General features: G+C 43.4%; 1 protein-coding gene across 3 annotated transcripts in view; it reads right to left on the reverse strand.

Moving 5' to 3' along the window:
* MYH15 (myosin heavy chain 15) overlaps positions 1-19,754 on the reverse strand; it is a 57,212-nt gene continuing 37,458 nt past the window's right edge. For all 3 annotated transcript variants that reach the window (XM_076350486.1, XM_076350478.1, XM_076350468.1), the window contains 15 exons: positions 18,875-19,264; positions 17,759-17,885; positions 16,530-16,648; positions 15,859-16,055; positions 14,487-14,836; positions 13,245-13,369; positions 10,809-10,924; positions 8,608-8,800; positions 7,696-7,899; positions 6,066-6,191; positions 4,535-4,705; positions 3,924-4,028; positions 2,710-2,805; positions 2,076-2,213; positions 1-189 (listed from right to left, as the gene is read on the reverse strand). In XM_076350486.1, coding sequence (XP_076206601.1) covers positions 172-189; positions 2,076-2,213; positions 2,710-2,805; positions 3,924-4,028; positions 4,535-4,705; positions 6,066-6,191; positions 7,696-7,899; positions 8,608-8,800; positions 10,809-10,924; positions 13,245-13,369; positions 14,487-14,836; positions 15,859-16,055; positions 16,530-16,648; positions 17,759-17,885; positions 18,875-19,264 — 2,475 coding nt within the window. In that variant the 3' untranslated portion in view covers positions 1-171. The remainder of the gene's footprint in view (positions 190-2,075; positions 2,214-2,709; positions 2,806-3,923; positions 4,029-4,534; positions 4,706-6,065; positions 6,192-7,695; positions 7,900-8,607; positions 8,801-10,808; positions 10,925-13,244; positions 13,370-14,486; positions 14,837-15,858; positions 16,056-16,529; positions 16,649-17,758; positions 17,886-18,874; positions 19,265-19,754) is intronic.

Genomic DNA, 19,754 nt, shown 5'->3' on the forward strand with positions numbered 1-19,754 from the left:
CTGGGGTTTGGCAAAATAAAAACACAAAGAAAAGAATGGAATATACTACACATTCTCTTTGGATTTTCACTTGATGTTTATTTCTGTAAGCGCTTATTTTTTTCTACATGTGCTTTTGGTTGTGCCTGATTATATCAAGCATCTTCTCATATTTGTCAGCTTGGACTGTACTTATTCCTCTTCATGAACCTGAAATGTAATTGAGATAGTATATAACTGTTAAAAATGGAAGTGTTGAGGGGTTTTAGAGTAAGTTCACAAGTAAATGACAGAAGCTTCTCTTCACTAATGCATCTGCTCCCTGGTATTACCAGTTTTTATCTGAAATAGACTAGCACCAATCTAGCCAACCTTTGCTGCTTACTTCAGCTAACGATACAAGTTTCTTGTCCTCATGCTAGAGTATATATCCCTTTGATAGCAGATGACTTCTATACAACCCTGTTTCAATAGATGGTGGTGCTCATTCTGAATCACACACACTTCCCAGAGTTTCCAGGAACATGGGTACTAGTAGCAGTAGATCTTTCTAATGCTACATGACTAGTCTCTCCAGTGCCTTTCTCTCCCCAAAGGAGATGTGTCATGGCTTTTGGGATGGCATTTGCTGCCTGAACATGTTCCCTGGCAGCTACTGCCATTACTGCCACAAGTCCCTTTTTGTGGAGATGACACATCTGTGTGTACCATTAGTTAACCTTTTGACAGCACAATACTCTGCTATAAGCCAGAGCTGGAATTGGTATTAGTGAACTAGCACCTGATTAATAAAAACAGGCATCCACTTTTCTATGAGTTTTGCATATTTGAGGCAGAAAGAGGGTACTAGTAAGATACAGGGAATAAACAGCACTCTTAACAGTATTTAAAAAAATAAGTTACTCTAATGGTTTACCTATTTCAGTGTCTGTGTGATGCCATGGCTTTGTGAACTTATATGAGTTTTCTTTTTTTTTTGGTAGGGCTGGAATAATTTAAAGAAAAATATGTGGAAATCTTTTGCTCTTAAAAGCTGCAAGACTTCTATTGAGCTTCAGCTACAGTACTGCTTCCATCATACATAAATGTGTGACAGACCAGATCTTCATGCAGTTTTAATGTAGCTCTGCTCTAGACGGTGCAGCTACAGTCATTTATATCAGTCAAAGGTGACTTTATTAGTCCAATATAAAAGCAGAAATTGGAGTGTTTCCTCCCACAGAATGGTGGATACGGAAGAGAGAAGGAAGGTACTGGGATCAAGTGTGATAAAAATACCAAAATTATACAGAAAGGGTTTTTTTTCCCCTCTTTCTTGACTCAGGAGCTGTGACCCCCGTAAAACTTATATGACGTTAAGCATGGCAGTTTATGTTTCACTTGCAGATGAAACAGATAAAGCAATGACCCATCTCCTCTTTCTATCATTCCTACATGTAACAACCCCACTCTTACTTGCCCTGGTTGCCACAAGGGAAGCATATATAAGCAAAAGTTTGCTTTCAGTTCCAGACAAAGTTCTTAGGCACCTTTTAGTTTCATCAATATTATTCTACTACCATTCTGCACAAGTGCAAAACACCACAAATATATTTCTAATTACTAATGACTTCCCAGCACCTAAGTGACTAATCACTAATATTTTCTTTTCATCCAGCTCTTCAAATCAATACAAGTTCATTGAAAGAGCAATGTTAAAATACCTGGCAATCTGCTAGTGCAGTAATCCCCAGGCTGTATTACATACATAGAAATCTACATCATCAGAGGGAGAAAAAGATGGAGTTTTTTAATATCCCTTGGCAAAAAAAAAAAACCAACCCAAAATCACCAGTTCTGGAAACTTGCTGCTGAGCACAGAGGTTAAATGACAACATCAAGAGGACAGAGAATTCATTTTGCCTAAGCATCAGATTGCTGTCTTAAAGGCTTACCTTAATGTTAAAAAAAAGGGTAGACTGAAACTAAAAAATGTAGTAAACAAGAATTTATTCTAGTCCATGCTATTTTAAGAGACGTAACAGATCTTCCTGCATACATAGCATCCACTACTGTGTATTAAACAGTCACATTTACCCTGTATGGTATAACCATACCTTTTTCATGCCAATATCTCTTGACTTGCTCCTCAGCTTATTAACTTGAGATTCAGCTATTTCAGCCCGTTCTTCAGCATCATCCAGATCATGTTGCTGTTTTCTGTACTTCGAAAGGTACAGATTGGCTTGAGCTTCCTGGCAAGAGAAAACAGTGCAGCTGATTTCCTCCTGTCCACGTGAAACAAAACTTTCCATTTCAAGTGGGATGGAAAGTGCTCAGCATGACTAGGTAACAGTCCTTGCCTCCTGGAGAACTGGGATTGTTGTTTTACAGAGTTGATGTTTCCAGTGGTACTCTCCATGTTAAGTGAACTGGGACGTTCTCAACATGCCTGCTGAAGGACTAGGAGGAAAAAAGTCTTTCCTGTTCCTTCCCTTCCCCCCTTCCCTTGCAAATTATACTGCAATCTTAAGATAAAACTGAATACCTCTTCTTAAATGTAATAAACACATGCTACATATTTTATTTTATATATATTATAAATACATTTATACATACAGGTTTTATATAAATACAAATATTAATACACACACAAAATGTGCATTTGTACTAAAAGCTTCTATGGTTTAAAGATTGTGGGTTTAGGACAATAAATTTCTCAAAGGTAAAAAGGCCCAAATAGTTACTTACAGCTTCCTCTGCTTGGTGCTTGTAGCTCTTCACTTTTAATTGTAGCTTGTCAATCAGATCCTGCATCCTGGCCAGATTCTTCTTATCTTCTTCTGACTGTGCCAAAACACTATTAATTGGGTTGACAGTGTAAAAAGGCCTAAAGCGTCTCCCATAGTGAAATAGGTATGGCTGCCATATATGTAATTTTAGAAACATATCATTCAAAAAAGCAAACAAGCCACGCTGTGATCATAGAATCACAGAATAGTTTGGAGGCTGAGGACTAAAAGAGAGTACCCTCCCCATTTATATATATATGTAAATACATATACATATACATATATATGTGCACACACTTTCAGAAGTATACACATAAACACACACAAGAGTTCCTTGCTCAGGGATGAGGAGTGCTCTTGTCATTATAGAGTGTGTCATTATTTAGTGAAACAGACCTATGGGTGGGCCTAAAATATACGTAATTTCCATACTTAAAATTCTTGTTTGGAGGCATTTCTGGTAAAAGGAGCCAGGTTTAAGCCGTCACAGTCCGTAAGCAGAAGGACCAGCTAATTCTGTCTGCCTGTGCCAGAGTGCAGTATTCTAAGAAAATAACCTTCAGCCTCTCCATAAAAAAGTCAGAGTAAAACAACAGGTAGGAGGCTAAATAATCTCCTAAAGCAGATGGATGGGATTATCTTCTTAAGAATGCTGTCAAAAGCAAAGGCATCTGTGCTGAAGACCATTTTTGAAAGGCAAGCAGCAACAGCAGCTGTTTTCAAACCTGTGGGAGGCTCACAACTAGACCTTGCTGCTCAGCAATAGGTGACAGAGCCCTGGGACAGGGCAACCCTACACTGAGTGATGCGTTAGAGTCAACTGAATCATTCTGGCTCTTTTTTGCAACATCAGCACAGCTGAGAGACAGCTGGGCTCTTTCTTCTCTTGCAGTGTGAATAGTCATCTAAGCCTGCTCCATATTAATACTGTGCTAAAACTGTCCAAATCCCAGCAATAGAGGCTTTCTAACATTAGTCACAATGAGTCAAGCAAGATGATGGTAGCCCTAGGGAGATGCTCCTCCTATCCCTAAAGCTTCCTACAATCAGAAAGCTCTGGATAATGCCGTCCTTTGTCCTTTATCCTTCACTGAAACAGAGGCAACTTATGACACTGGGAGAAGTCACTATTTCTTTCCAAGGACCTAGTGGTTACTACAGTCCTCAGCATACCTGGTAAGTCAGCTCTTTTATGCGTCTCTCAAACTTGCGGGCTCCTTTTTGGGCATCTGAATTGCGACGGAGTTCAGTCTCGAGTTCATTCTCCAACTCACGAACCTGCAAAAAAGGAAAAACCCTTGCCATTATGCTACGTATATAAAGCAGCAGATAATTTGGTTCACAGTTCAAGAAATGCTCATCTTCTCAGCATCTCCATAGAGTCAAATTTCAGGAACAGATCAAAATGTCACCTTTCCATTCTGCTTTTTCATAAATGTATTTAAACTGCACCAGCAAAGGTGCAGACATATGCAAAGGCCAAAAAAGTTTAACTGAAGCAAGCATTGCAGAGGCTTTTTCTGGTTTTAGATGTTGGGGGTTTTTAAATTATTTTTTTAATCAAGGGCTTGGTCATCTGCTATGCTACAACAGCTCATTGTAGCTGGATGATGAAGGGGAAGCATGCCTCCAAGAACTGCTCACCTGCATTTTGTGAAACAGAAGAAAGCATTCATAGTATCACTTATTGGCCTCTATGAACTTACCAGGCAGCCCTAGGGCACCTACCTGGTCCCAGTTCTGTAAGCAGGAGACAGTGGTCTGAAGGTGGATCACAAACTTACCCTGGATTCCAGTTTCTGGATCTGCTTCTTGCCACCTTTCAGGGCTATTTGTTCTGCTTCATCCAGTCGCTTCTGGAGGTCTTTAATGGTTTGCTCCATGTTCTTCTTCATTCTCTCCAAGTGAGCACTAGTATCCTGCTCCTTTTTAAGCTCCTCAGCCATCATTGCTGCCTGAAAAACAACCACATTTTACAGCAGCTCTCTTATGCTATTGAATTATGTCTCAGAAGAAATGATGGGAGATCGATCTTGGATTATCCACTACTTGTGTGTGCATATCTTGCCTGGACAGAGAAAATGCAAAGACAGAATAGCCTTGGAGGCCTTTTTTCCCTCTGTATTCTAATGCTGTGATTTAAGATTTCCCCCTCACCTTTTTTTTTTTTTCTTTAGTATCTGTGCTATATAATATCCTCATTTATAACGCCTACAAGTAAGCCTGTGCCATTCATTACAGACATTTTACCTAGAACTTATTCAAAATCTAATTTTGGTGTTTGGAGCTATTGAAAGGTAGTAGATTAAAACAACTGGCAGACAAATTTCCCTGCACAGCCATAGACGAGAGCTACCTGAGCGGCTGTAACAGCAGAGCCGTTTCTGCTGGGATAGGAAGCTCAGTTTCAACATCTTACATAGTCCCTGGCTGTTCTGTAAGACAGGTAACAAGGGTGCCAATTAGCTCATTCCTGCTTTGATGTTTGTGCCTGCCACCAAGAGCCATTTACAGATTTTGTGCCCATCACTGAGCAGTCATCGGAAGACGGCAGTCATTGCAATCCAGGCTGGAGCTGAATCAAGGACAATCAGCACCTTCTGTCTGGCAGGCAGTAATAGTGCTGTCAGCTGAGAAGCAGTGAAGACCATGGTACAGGAATAGCTTTGACCAGGCACACCAGACATGTAACTCACAGAAACCTCTCGTTCTAGCTTTCATTTTATCTGTTGGTATGATGTGATACATGAGCTGAACTCTGAAGACATGGATTTCTCCAGGTCTGTGGGAAATGAAACTATACCTGCCCAAATTATGTTTTCCCTAGAGGAAGAATGCACCCCGTCTCTCCTCCTGGGATCTTAGGCCTCATGTTTTTCCAATAGACACCTAGTTCTAGGGTACCTCGTTTGGGGTTCAGTAATTTTGTTTCTCACATCAGATTCTGTGTACACCAGCAGACCAGTTAGCACTAGTTCAGTCTGAACTGCTTTAGCCTATCCAGGCGTATGATTTACCTGACTCAAAGGTGACATGACCTGAGACTCTGAGGATCAGTGGAAACTGCATTCTTGGGGCAAAAAAACCCCAACAAAGCAACCAAACCCCAAACATCAGGAAAAAGTCCTTCCTCTCTTTTTACCTCTAGCCTGTTTTATTTTGTAGTTACATCAGTTACCTCCAGATAACTGTGGGGTGCTTTGGATGTATGAGCTTTGTAACAAGCACAGAAAAGGTGACCTGAGACATACTTACCTGGTTGTCCTAAGACATTGCGGTACTGAAAAGAAGTGAGCAAGGAACCAGACTACTTACATCTGTGATTGCTTTCTTGGCTTTTTCCTCTGCGTTCCGGCACTCCTGGATTGATTCCTCCACTTCATTCTGCATCTGGGAAATGTCACCCTCCAGCTTCTTCTTTTGATTGATCAGACTTGTGTTCTTTTATTAAGTTTTCCCCAAAGGAACAGTGGAAAAGGAGGAAGAGTGATGATTAGAGACATAACTTCTCTAAATACCATAGCACACCAAAACTTACTGATTTTTGCAACTCCTGGATTACATAGGGTTGTACAGGGCCCCTTGCTACAAGAAAGACACTGAGGTGCTGGAGCGCGGCCAAAGGAGGGCAACGAAGCCGGTGAAGGGTCTAGAGCACACGCCTGCTGAGGAGGCAGCTGAGGGAACCGGGGTCGTTCAGTCTGGAGAAGAGGAGCCTGAGGGGAGACCTTGTCGCTCTCTACAACTACCCGGAAGGAGGTTGTAGCGAGGGGGGTGTCAGTCTCTTCTCCCAGGTAACGGGCGATGGGACGAGAGGAAACGGCCTCAGGTTGCGCCAGGGGAGCTTTAGATCGGCTCTCAGGGAAAAATTCTTCACCGAAAGGGTTGTCAAGCGCTGGAACAGGCCGCCCAGGGAAGTGGTGGAGTCACCGCCCCTGGAGGTCTTTAAAAGACGTGCCGACGCGGCGCTTAGGGACATGGCTTAGCGGTGGACTTGGCAGAGCTAGGTTTACGGTTGGACTTGATGATCTTAAGGGTCTTTTCCCTCCTAAAAGATTCTATGATTCTATGATTTGGGAAGGGAGATCCAGGTACGTGGTAAGGGCTGGCCTTTACTACATAGCTTAGCTTCAGACTGAGGAAATACTAAAAATACTCTTAAACCTGCAAATATTCAGGTTTTGGTTTAGATAAAATAAGCAAGAGGCTGAAATAGAAGAATGAATGAGCTGGCTCATTTTTGAAAACTAACGATCCATAACCAGTTAGTCAATGAGGTGATTAAAACAGAAGCCCCATGGCATCACGGGCTGGAGGAAACACTGCAGAACATCACCAGCCTGTAGCACATTTTCGTTTCCTTCTGACCATTAATTATTTGGTGAAGAGAAGCTTTGGTTTTGTAGCAAAAATGCTGGCACGTCAGGGCACGCCCCTCCATGGCCCTGTAAACCTGCAGTGTCCATCATGACAAAGTCCAAAGGCCTTTATTAATGAAGACCTGTGACGTGGTAGAGAGCACTTTGCTGCGGGGTAGTTTCCTGCCCTGCACAACACAGCTATTGTTAGAACCCAGCGTCTGCAGTTTTCATTGCTGAGTAACATCAACACCCTGAAGCATCGCTTCTCCAAAGAAATGCCACACCATCCCAGCCATGGCTTAACTAAAGCAGGAAACTGGTTTTACAGCATAGAAGAGGGAAAGAAATCAAATTTACTCTTATCTTCCATCATCACTTTTTCTGGAAATGGCTGAATCATCAATTCCAGCTAACTTGAAGGGAGTGAGGTGGCATATCTACAGAGTGACTTACTTCCTCTCCCTCATTTTCTCCCTTGAAGGAGGCAAGGTGTGTCTGACTTATGACGGCCATGGAGAGTGTCATTGCTTAATAGACAAGGCTCAGTTTAACCCAGTGAGGGAGAGAGCATAGAAAAAGCCAACCTGAGTGTGAAGCAGGTTCACACGTTCAGTGGCTTCCAGCAGTTCATGCTCTGCCACCTTCCTCGCCCGTTCAGTCTGGTCCAGCAAAGCCCTCAGCTCATCCAGCTCCGACTGGAGAAGATTGTTCCTCCTGTCAGAGACCGCCAGCTGCTCCTTCAGATCTTCATTCATGTGTCCCGAGTCATCCAGCTGCACCTGAAGCTCCTATAACAAAACAGATGTTTGGTTTTTTTACCAGTGCAACTCCATTTCAAGCCGCTGTGCTTACATAAGAGGACCCCAGATTGCAGAGGTTGCATGGGGCCCACCTCAGTGCAATTTCAGTGCTTCTTTTTTGGAGAAAGGCTTCCTCCACACTGTAAGCTGAATAGCTTTTGTGGTATGTGGTGCAATGGGGGAAAAACCTATGTATTCAAATCTGTCAGAGCCGGCAGTTCTGCCTGAGGCAGAACTAGTTGCTTAGGCATGGGAGAGGTGATGACTTATGAGGTGTCTTAGCAGTTTTTGGGTTTTTTAAGCTATTACAAATGTTGAAGCAAACAACAAAGCTGAATATACGCACAATCCCTGTACTCCAGCCAACTGACTTGCTCTCCACTTTTAAAGGACTTGCAAGCTCACAAGAAGATCATAGATTTTCAGTTCCTTATGCTGTAGCTTCCTGCCCCTGCAGGAGGCTGTAGCCAGCAAGGGTTTTATGACTGGATCTCATCCAGCTTGTATGCAAGTCTTGGAAGAAATCCATAGTTCAGTATTCTCTTACACCAGACATGATCACCAAGGGCTTTTTCTGCACATCCTTGGGAGTTGCTTCTCTCTTAATTACCATCACCATTGCTGATTTGCTCTCTGCTAATGAAATGTAGCCCGCACCTCCCATTGGGTGCTTGGGACTGGCAGCTCTTGGAGTACCTTTATTTGTGTCTGCAAGACACGTGCTGACTTTGTTGCTTCTGCAGCATGCCTGTTAGCATGGCTGAGCTGGATTTCCATCTCATTGAGGTCCCCTTCCATCTTCTTCTTGAGCCGGATGGCCTCATTTCTGCTCCGGGCTTCAGAATCAAGGGTGGACTGCAGTGAATCTATGGCGCGTTGCTGATTTCTCCTGATTATGGAATAAAGTAAAAAGGACATGAAGGGTGAATGGAGTAATTTTGCTCTCTGCACAGGAACGTAGAACTACATGCAACAGTACTTCACTTTCTGAAAGTGTCTCATTTCCAGAAATAGTATATTTCTGAATGACATACATAGCACAGGTTTCTAGTGCCTCACTGCCATCTAACTGGCTGGTGTGCTTCACACCCTCAGCTAACTCCTGATCCATAAGCACCTATAGCATCCTTCTCCCATGTTTCCTTTGGCAATATTGGAGCAAGGAGTTCTCTCAGATCTCTTGTAAACTCAAGCAAGTACAGGTTTGAACCTAACAAGAAGCACTTCAAGCTTAGCAGTCACTAACCAAGATATTTACTGAATCATTTACTGGGATGTTTTACATCTCAGCCTTTTTATGAAGACATTTATGGAGGGGATTAACCAAACTGAAGGTGTGCAGCTACATTCTAAGCTATTTACTCTAGTTGCTCTTTATAGTAAATGGCATGTGTAAGCTACAATTTATTGTGTTTTAAAGCAGATGTTGAAACACATTTCTTATGCTCAATTATAAGGGGAATAATTCAGGAATAGAAATCTGTGTTATGGACATCTAAAGTCAGGAGAGATTAAGCCCACCCTAATTAACAGCCTGGTCCCCCTGTGAAAGGCAGCTTAGTGCCAATTTAAAGATGGCAAAACAGATACAGACAGGTGCTTAGTTTTCTTGACTCTGTAACAGTCAAGTCCTACCATGAAATTTTTGCTCTCTTACAACCAGAAGGTAACTCAAAGCACAGGATATGACTTACACAGGGAAGCTGGCCAAGTTCTGCTGAAAGCGTAGGAGTTCTGGGAAATCACTGAGTCAACAAAGAAAACCTTGAGGGCCTTATTGCTTCAGCAAGATACTGAACTGTGCCCTAGACTCCCAGGGAACAGCACAGCATGTCTGCTGAACAACTTAGCAGCAAAACACTCATAACGAAGCTGAGGCAGAAGGCATTGATTAGGTTAGCTTGTCCTGAGATCTCTGTAAGCCAGACATCTGCAGGACATTAGAAGATAATATCTGAAAGGGCCGAAACATTATTTGTTTTTTAAACAACTAACATATCAATCCTTGTATCTACGTTGGCCAAGGTGAGCCTTGGACTTCCCCTTCCCTACCCTTTACCCTACCCACAAACAATGATGTGGTTCTTGGATTAATAGTACTGTAACATTGACTAATTCAAGGCCGGAGTTTTCTGAAGAACTGCTGAAAATCTGGCCCAGCGTAGCATTATTTTAAGACTGTAACTCTTCAGATTAGACTTTGTGCTCAGTGGGAGGGGAGAGACAAAAGACATTATCCTCCTGTCACCTAATTGCTTTCCATTTTTCCTGTTTATCCCTTTCACCTGCAAGCTCCTCTCCTTTTACATTCACACTTTCTGTACCTCTGCAATTCTCACTACTTACTAAATGGTGTACACATAACGGCAAGCTCCTCATATCCTTCCACAATGAGTGTAACTGTAACTGCATAAATTAACTAAATGCAGAGGTAAAGATTGTCTTCAGATAACATAGGTTTGAGGACCACTGAGGTAGTACTGCTGATTTTGCCTGAGGTTCCCCTTGGGAGGCAGCCATCCTAGAGGATTAGGAGAAGGCAGCTCCCTAGACCTACTTGTCTCCGTACTGTAAACATATAGACTTAGTGACCCTTGGTCTGCTGCAACTTTGGTTATGCCAGTCAGTTGTGTTACAGCTGCTATGCGATATGTATGATGGGCTTATGTGTATGCTGGCAGAGACTGAACTGACAGGAATATTTGAACTAAGAAATGGTAATGTGGTAGGACTACCCTTTGGCAAATAATCAGAGCTGTCTTGGTTCCTAGTACAGACAGTATCTGCTTGTGCTGGCGTAACTACCTGTGGTGCATTTGACTGGCTTGGGTCTTGAGAATATTTCTGGTCTTTTGAGATTTTACCCTTAAAAAAACATGCTGCTTCCTGCACAGTACCTTATATTTTCCATTTCTTCCTCCTTTTCTGTCAGTTTCCTTTCAAACTCTGCTTTAAGCTGTGAAAGTTCAAGCTGAAAACGAAGGGTCTTACTTTCTTCATGCTCCAAAGCTCCCTGAAATAGAAAGCACCAAGAGCTTGCAGGCCAGGAGTCACTATTTTTTTATTTTTTCAAATCACAAAGTGCTGCACAAAGATGATCCCTTCACACTTTTCTTCCCGTTCCCAATAGCACTGTTTCCTCCCTGCCTCTCTCTCTAGGGAAGGACATGAGCTGCTTACATGGCAAAACAATGCATTTATTTGCCTTCTAATGTAACTTGGCAGCTGGAAAACTGAGCAGCAAGCTCCTCAGAGGACAAATTGTCAAACAGGCCATGACTCACAAAAAAAAAATAGCTTAGGCCCTGCCTGCGTGGTTTTGATAACAACAGACGTCCCCCTCTTCGCACCCCTGTACAGACACCCTCCAGAAATTCATGGGCTTGTAAGGGATAGGCAAAAGCTAAAGCAAGGTTGTTGTTGGGAGGGTGAAGGGGTCCACACATCCCCCAGCTCACAAAGATCTCTCCAAATCATGAAGTGTTGAAAGCCTCCCATTTATACAATCTCATTAGGCAATATGACTTCAAGGAGAGAAATAACAGGCACCAGCTCTATATGACAAAATGCAAAAATACTCCGTCCGCTCTTTCCAATTAACATGAAGACACCTCTGTGAAATGGGGGAGATTTGTTCCTATGTCTTTGTTCTTACATTTCCCTCATATATGGAAGTCGAGAAGTACGCTGACAACAGCCCATAGAAGTAACAGGGCCTCTGACTTCCAGCTCTTGCATAAACCAGGCTCAGTGGCATTCCGACTCCTTGCTGCTCTCATTGCACAGGGAAGGGAAGCAGAACTGAACACCATATATTTTGGAAGTGCTCTCTGAAGGGTAGGATTGCACAGGCTTAGCCATGCTTCCCTCAAGAAATGATGGAAACAGAACAGAGGTTCTGAAGACAAAGTGGTACAAAATCCTTGCTAATCTCCAGCCATTGTGCAGCAGCTACAGGTCAGTCAAATGCACACTTCATGCCAAGGAGCCACAACATATTAATGGGAATGGCACACAGGAGTACCATGTCACCATTGTGACTGCTGGAGACCCAAACTCACAAGGAAGGGAGAAAATCTGTATTAAACCATTTCTTTCACAATTAAAATAAAATACATCATCACTTTACTTTCGTTAGTTCCTAATTTCACTGAGCTTTAGGAAGCTGTTCCACACAGTCCAGGAAAGTAAAGCGTGCCCCTTAGATCCCTCAAGAACTGATGTATTCTTTCTAGTGAGAGAAGTTTATTGACAGAGCATGTAATCACTCTCCACATGTCAGAGCTGTGGAAGAAAGGCATGATCTTTCCTCTGCTCTGATCATGACACCTGTTTGTTTGGCTGTGAAATCCCTGCAAAGTATAAAGCATCCTGTAACAGACAAAAGAAGTTGCACAGCATTTAAGGTATTAACAGATCCATGTCACGGGGTGATGTTTGTTTTAGCAGATATTATTTAGAGCACAATTTAAAAGCAATGCAGCCTTCACTAAAAATCCCTTGCTATGTGCTGTGTTGCTTCTAGCCAGCAACACCTATACCCCTTCCTAGCTCTGCAATGCACCAAACTTTAAGAAAACCTGACAACCCATCCCTTTAAGTGAATAAACAGGATTCCCAGTAGGCTTGTTCCACATTGTTGGTTTGTTTCTGGAAAATAGGATGAGGCACCCCTCTTGGGTATGTGCATACTTGTCGCAGTAGAAATTAATGCAGTGATGCTAAGTGTCTTTACCAAATTCATATGAGAGTTAAAGATTTTCCAAATGGCCTGTTATCATTTGGTTTCTGAGACTGCTACCATTTTTTTAAGCAGGCTGCAGTATCCAGCACAATATCTGAGACCTTATACAATTTAAAGTCATCAGGAGGTTTGTCTTCTTATTCTCAAAACCAGGAAATGGTCAATTTGTTGTTGGAAACTAGACACTAGAAATATCTGATAAAGTAAGACCATAGTTCTCAGCAGTTCCTGTTTCCTGAAAGACTGAAATATTCTATGCTGAAGCAAGCAAGAAGGACTGGATTTTCAGGAGGTGAGCAGAAGATTTCTGAGCTTCCTGAAACAGAAAAATAACCCCCAACCACAAAAAAACAAAACCTACAAGGCACCTCCTTTGAAAGGGCCTCCACTTGATGATCTTAGAGCTGACATCTCCAAAAGTCACCAGTCACTCTTGAAAACACTGGCTAACAAGGCTGGAGGAGCTGGGTGCAGAGAGGTTGCACTTGCTAACAATCAACACATTGGCTGTGTTGCTGAGAGGATAAAAAAGGAAGGAAAATCGTGACAAAGACACCCTTTCCTCTTCCCTTGAGCTTTCTTTCCTTACCTCTGCTTCTTCTAGAGCCAGCTGAACTTCTGACTTCTCTTGTTCAACCTGTTTCTTGATTTTTTCTATTTCATGGAGGCTCTTGTTTCCTTCACTAATCTGATTGGTCAGATCAGAAATCTCCTCTGAAACAAAAAGGATGGACGGATTTAGCGATCAGAGTGTCCCAAACATATTGCTATTCACGGAGCGTGAATACAGGACCCATGCCTCAAACTACTACCCCAAGGGCTCGTCTGTACACAAGCGCTGCCTTACTTTCAATTACAGCAACTTTTTTTACCCGACCAACTTGAAGGCACAGACTTTTTCTTGTAAATGCTTTTTGAAGTGATTATAGTGGTTTAGTTTTTCTCTGCGATCTGCAGGCTAGCAACACCGTGCTCTGCTTTGGGAGCTATCTAGGCTTCATCCGCTGCACCTCTGTCATCTTTCTTGTTCCTCCCCTGATACTGGCACCTCTGCCAGTGAACTTCATTGACAGGTAAGCAAAGGGAAGCCTGCTCTTCTCTGGGCGTACCAATTTCTGTGTTTAAAACCTTCATTGCCAGCATCAGTCAGTGTCTCCAAACACATCAGAAAGCTAGTCTCAAGGATGAGATAAACGCCTGTCCTGGTTTCGGTTGGGATAGAGTTAATTTCCTTCCTAGGAGCTGGTACAGTGCTGTGTGTTGGATTTAGGATGAGAACAAAGTTGATAACGCACCGATGTTTTAGTTGTTGCTAGGTAATGCTTACACTAGTCAAGGACTTTTCAGCTTCCCATGCTCTACCGACTGAGAAGGCTGGGGGTGCACGAGAAGCTGGGAAGGGGCACAGCCAAACTGGCCAAAGGGACATTCCATACCATGTGACGTCATGCTCAGTACCTAAACTGGGGAAAGCTGCTCGGGGACTGGCTGGGCATCGGTTGGCGGATGGTGAGCAATTGCACTGTGCATCACTTGCTTTGTGTATTATTAGTATTAGTATTACATTATTATTGTTATTATTATTTTATTTCAATTATTAAACTGTTCTTATCTCAACCCATGAATTTTCTCACTTCTACTCTTCCAGTTCTCTCCCCCATCCCACCAGGGGGGCGGGGAGAGTGAGCGAGTGGCTGTGTGGTACTCAGTTGCCAACTGAGGTTAAACCACAACAATGCCTTTCCCCACAGCTGTTACAGGGCACCTGCATCCCTCCAGCTGTCCACTGGTGTGGCTCTCGCACTGGACGTGGGGCCTGAATGAAGCCTACCTTGGAGGTTCTTGTTTTCCCGTTTCAGCGTCTCCAGATGGTCCAGTGTCTCCTCGTAGGCATTCTTCAGCTTGAAGAGCTCGGTGCTAAGGCCACGGGCCTCCTTCTGGGAAGCCTCTAGCTCAGCCTGTGACTCTTCATACTTCTGCTTCCAGTCATTGATGATCTTGTCAAACCCACGCTGCTTCTTGTCCAGGGAGGCAGCTGCTGAGTTGGCCTTCTCCAGGTCAATCATCATGTCTTCCAGCTCATTCTGCAGCCTGTGCTTTGTCTTTTCCAGAGAAGAGCACTTGGCATTGGCCGCCTCGATTGCTTCCTCAGCTTCTTGCAGGCGAGCGGCAAGCTTTTTCCTACCAGGTGGGAAGAGACAATGAAATGACTGAGAGCCACTGCTGCCATGTTATCCAGAAAAACTGACACCAAACCAGTATCTCAATAAATCAGTTTTGAAAGGGAAAACTGGGGGGGGGGGGGGGGCAAGGGGAAGGGAGGGGGAAATCAAGACTCTAGAGAGAAGGGACTATGATAGGCAAAAAACTAGCTTAAATTATGAATGCTGACATGTGGCAGATAATTTTGTGCGTGTGTGTGAATATTTGAAATTGAACTTTTGAACTCTCAGGCTACTTGCTAGCTGTAACCAGGATGGGCTGGTTGTAAATTTTGGTAACACCTGGTCTAAATGAGAGTGTCATGTTCCTCCAACTAAGAGATATGAAACGGAACTGCCAGTTAGGAGGCTGGTCACGCCTTGGGCTTCTGTTCATAAACTATTTAGATGGGGAAAATAGGGGTCTGGGAGTCCCAGCAAGAAGAATATGTCCTGGGAAGAAAGAAGGGCCCAGAAAGAAGAAAGTGAAGATGCTAGACAGAGAAAATGTACTGGAAGTGGGGGAAGATCCTGCAGATCAGACATGTGCAGAGGCAGATGCTGGAGATGCTCAGAGACCTTGCCCAATAACACCTGAGACTGGTAACTGTGAGCGGCTGCACAGCACAAGCCAACATGGCTTTCTGCCCAACCTTCCTGGAGCAGCCATCATCTCCCTGCTGGGAAGGCAAGTCAAGATCTAAAGAACGTAGCACTGGGCTGGGGCAAAGCAAGTGAGTCCGCAAGATAACCAAGTAGGGTAATCTAATCTTGTTAAGTTCTTAAGTAAACCCCAGTATCCATATCCACTACCCCATGGACAAGGACTCAACAGAAACATTGACTTGTTCAAGCAATGAAAAGAACAGAAGAAGGACAGCCACAAATGACAGCAATGAGCCAGAGGGCTTTTTCCAACCAGATTGCCCTATTTCCTTAGTGCCACAACAAGACCCAGGGAGCACAGTCCTCCCAGCTGAGGGCACAGTGAAGCCCACTTACTTGGCATCTTCCAGCTCCTCAGTTCTCTGAATGGCATCGGTCTCATACTTTGTTCTCCACTGTGCCACTTCTGCGTTTCCCTTGGAGAGAGCCCGCTGCAGCTCTGCCTTGGCTTCTTGCTCCTCCTCATACTGCTCCCGCAAGAGATCACAGTCATGCCTGGCCGCTTGCAGGGCATGAGCCAGGGCATTTTTGGACTGCAGGGATATAAAGGTCACAGCATTGCAGTGTTACCTAGCAAACCCCAAACAAACAGCCCCTAGAAATTCAAGCTTAAGCCTCTTTTTCTTTTTGCCCCTGGCCTTGACAGTCCAGGTCAAGTGAGGCAAGAAGTGTTTGAAGCTATCCCTAACTGGTGACATGCTGAGGAAGCTATCAAGACTGAAGATAATCTAACACCTTTGGAGAAGCATCCAAACTTTTAAGATGCAATATCCGAGGTTTTGGCTATACTACTGGGTAAGTTTTATTTAGCAGTTATGGACGCTGATTATTTTCCCAAACTCTTTTCCTGTGACTTGCCTCAGTCAGGGGCAGGAACTTATATCAGTACAATTACCAGGAAGCATTCTCATTCCTATGTCTCATTTCAGCTTTTATCCAGGCTACAAATGCACATGAACAGTTTTCCCCATTCCATCTCAATGAATGGGACATAGTCAAAGCATTACCTTGGTTTCCTCTTCTAGCTGTCTCCTAAGTTCTTCAATCTGTTGTGTAAATGATGTTTTCCCCCGGGACAGCTGACTTATCAGTGACTCCTTCTCTTCAAGCTGTCTTATAAATTCACCTGCCACAGGATTTAACCAAAGGAAAAAAAAAAGTAAGACCAGGAAGTTACAAAGTCCCAGCCAAAATCAAAATCCCACCTGTCCAATTCTGCTGAGAAAAAGAACTAACAGTGATTGTGGCTGACCTCCTATGAAGCTTCTTCCAAAGTTGTAACTATCAGACACTTCACCAGGATAGTTTTCCTTAGGTGTTTGTTTGTTTGTTTGTTTGGGGGTTTTTTGTTGGTTTTGTGGGGTTTTTTTAATTATTATTTGTACTGCCAATACCTTGATTCATTAATTTTAGTTCAGCTCATGAATCAGACTAGACTGATGCTTACTTTCATGTGCAGTTGTAGCTGGTTTTGTTTATACTTTTCTTCACTACTTTATGTTGTTTTTCCACAGACTTTTTTTCAGAGGGCTCCAAAGCCCTCACAACAACCAGCGTACAGAACAGAGGGCTACATAAGGAAAACTTCATTTATCACAAGAAGGGTGTCACTGCGGGGTGGAAACTGCAGCCTCATAGGAGTACATAGAACTAACATGAAAACAGACAGGAAATGAAAAATATGTCTTTGAAAATACACAGAACAGTGATATCTGATGAGGATGCAGAGATTAAATAGTTCTACTCTGGCTAAAAAAGGTAGCAAGCACTTAGAGGACATGTGGTATTTTTGTTCGGATGTCAGTGTCTTCTAGAGTGCAATGCCCAAGGGGTCATGCTGAGGAAGATGGTATTTACACAGACAGCAGCAGTATGCCAACTCCTTCATCTTCCCTCTAGCATTGCAAGATAGATGTACATGTCCTTGTTCCTGAAACTGGGTACCTAGCCAGCACATCCATTTCAGCTCATCAGATGGTAGCACAGTATGCTGGTAAATATGGTTATAGGTTTGTTTCAAAAGCCAGTCGAAGGCAAGGTTGTCCCCCACCATCAAGGTTATAAAAATATTGAAGGTAGAAAAGGCAAAGACACAAAGCCACTGCTTCATTCAACAATCCTTATCCAGCTGCCTTCAAGAAGATGCCATTACACAATACATCTCACTGACATAGTGCTGAGACACACTTGATAGCCTGTTTCCCAGTAACTTATCTTAGGCTGAACACGCACATACCATTCTCACTCTGGAGTTTTGTCTTCTGAGTAGTGAGGTCATTCATGAGGCGAGTCATTTCCTCCAGTTTAGTTTTTGTCTCGTTCAGATGGTCTTCGTAAGTGCGACAAAGTTTCTCTGCATTTGCCTAACAGGAATCAGGAGACAAGACATACAAAGCTGTAGCCTCCAGACAGCCACTTGGAAGCAGTAGCCTTCTATATGTATCCTTTTGTTGTCTGCCTTTCAGAGAAATGGCAGATAGCAAAGACACAAATACCACAGCGGTAAAGCGGGGAATGTAGCCCTGTGTCTGCAGTCCCAGGCCAGGAGTCTCTCCATCAGACCACCTTCCCCATTCGTTTTCCCTGAACTGCGTTCTTATCTAAAGCACCAGCATAAAAAGACTCTGCAAGAACTTCAAAAGCAATCACATGCCTATGAAGTTCAGGCATAAGCCTCCTCATAATTGCTAGATGGGAAAATCACCTCCAATGAAAATTGCTTTACTGATTCTGCTTTAATTGCCATTTATCATAAATTGAGTTTGATGACAGCTTTCTAACTCTCAGAATACTGAAATTTCTTTTCTTCATTTGCACTGAAAGAACTCTTTAGAGTGCTCTGAAAGCTACCAAGATTATCTACTCAGGAAACAAAATCCACAATTCAGCCATAGGAAGTAAAAATACACATGATGGTCGTGCAAGCCTTTGCTTTGCACTCCTTGCTAACATGGGTCAAAACTGTGAAGCAAAGGCAGGATCAGAGAGTGCTCTGCTTAGGATGCAGATGCCATCCAGCCTTGGATGGCATCGCCCCAGTCATCACCAGCCTGGGGGAGCACAATTTAAGTGACGCAGTTTTGTGCTCTGAGATACACAGATAAACAATATGCCTGTGACTGGGGATGCACTATGTATTTTAGACAGGCCATCTTAACTGCTGTCCCATCTCCAGGTAAGAAGTGTTATACCACCAGCTGGGGAAGAGGGGACACTGTGCACATAAGCACCCTCAGATTGCAAGACACCACCTTCTAAAACACTTCAGCCCTACCAGGTGTTCTGGGAAACCTTCAGACCAGCCTTAGCCACACATGACCTTTGGGGGTTTGGGAAGCCTCAGGACCCTTACTTTTCCCTTGACCATCTGCTCCATGTTAGATGACAGATCATCCACTTCCATCTTCAGCTCGCTTTTCTCCTTTTCCAGTTTCTGCTTAACCCGCTGCAGGTTGTCCAGTTGCTCCCCCATTTCAGCCACACTGTCTGCGTGCTTCTTCCTTAGGGTGGCGGCTGTGGCTTCATAGTGCAGTGTGGCCTCCTCGAGGTCCCGCCGCAGCTTCAGGAACTCTGCCTCACGTTTCTTGTTCATCTCCAGCTGGGCAGCTGTGGCTCCCCCAGCCTCCTCAAGTCGCTCACTTAATTCCTCCAGCTCTCGGGCCAAATCTGATCTCTGCTTTTCCACCTTGGCTCGAGCAGTTCTTTCTGCTTCCAACTCCTCTTCTAGTTCTTCTATACGAGCCTACCAAAGAGACATGAGCACCTTTGGGTCACCTTCATGATGATTCCCATTGGAATACCTTGAAGCACCTTACAAATTGTTAAACCCTCTGCCAGCCCACACTTTACAACACGGGTGGAAGTACAGAAACTTGCCCATTTGTGCCAATAAATCAGATCTTGAGCTAGAGTAAGAATGATGTCACATCTTTCTCACAGTAGATTGCTCTCCAAGTTCTAGTTCAAGACATTTAGGTCAAGTGCATTGACCTTATATCCATGTACTTGACATTCAGCTGAAGTACATGAGAGAAGTTACTTGATAGTAGGACTAGCAGCAACAAATTGTCATTGAAGGGGACGGACCCTTTGGTCCCATTTTAAGAGCTCTGTGACTGAGGTAACTTCTCTCTAGGAGTGTTAAGACAGGATTTCAAATACAGCAGTGTGTAGAATTGCATGAATAATGAATATTCATTGGGACAGTCTTTTTTATGAAACAGTTATTTTGA

Source organism: Aptenodytes patagonicus, chromosome 1 (genome assembly GCF_965638725.1).
Source record: "Aptenodytes patagonicus chromosome 1, bAptPat1.pri.cur, whole genome shotgun sequence".
Taxonomy (NCBI): domain Eukaryota; kingdom Metazoa; phylum Chordata; class Aves; order Sphenisciformes; family Spheniscidae; genus Aptenodytes; species Aptenodytes patagonicus.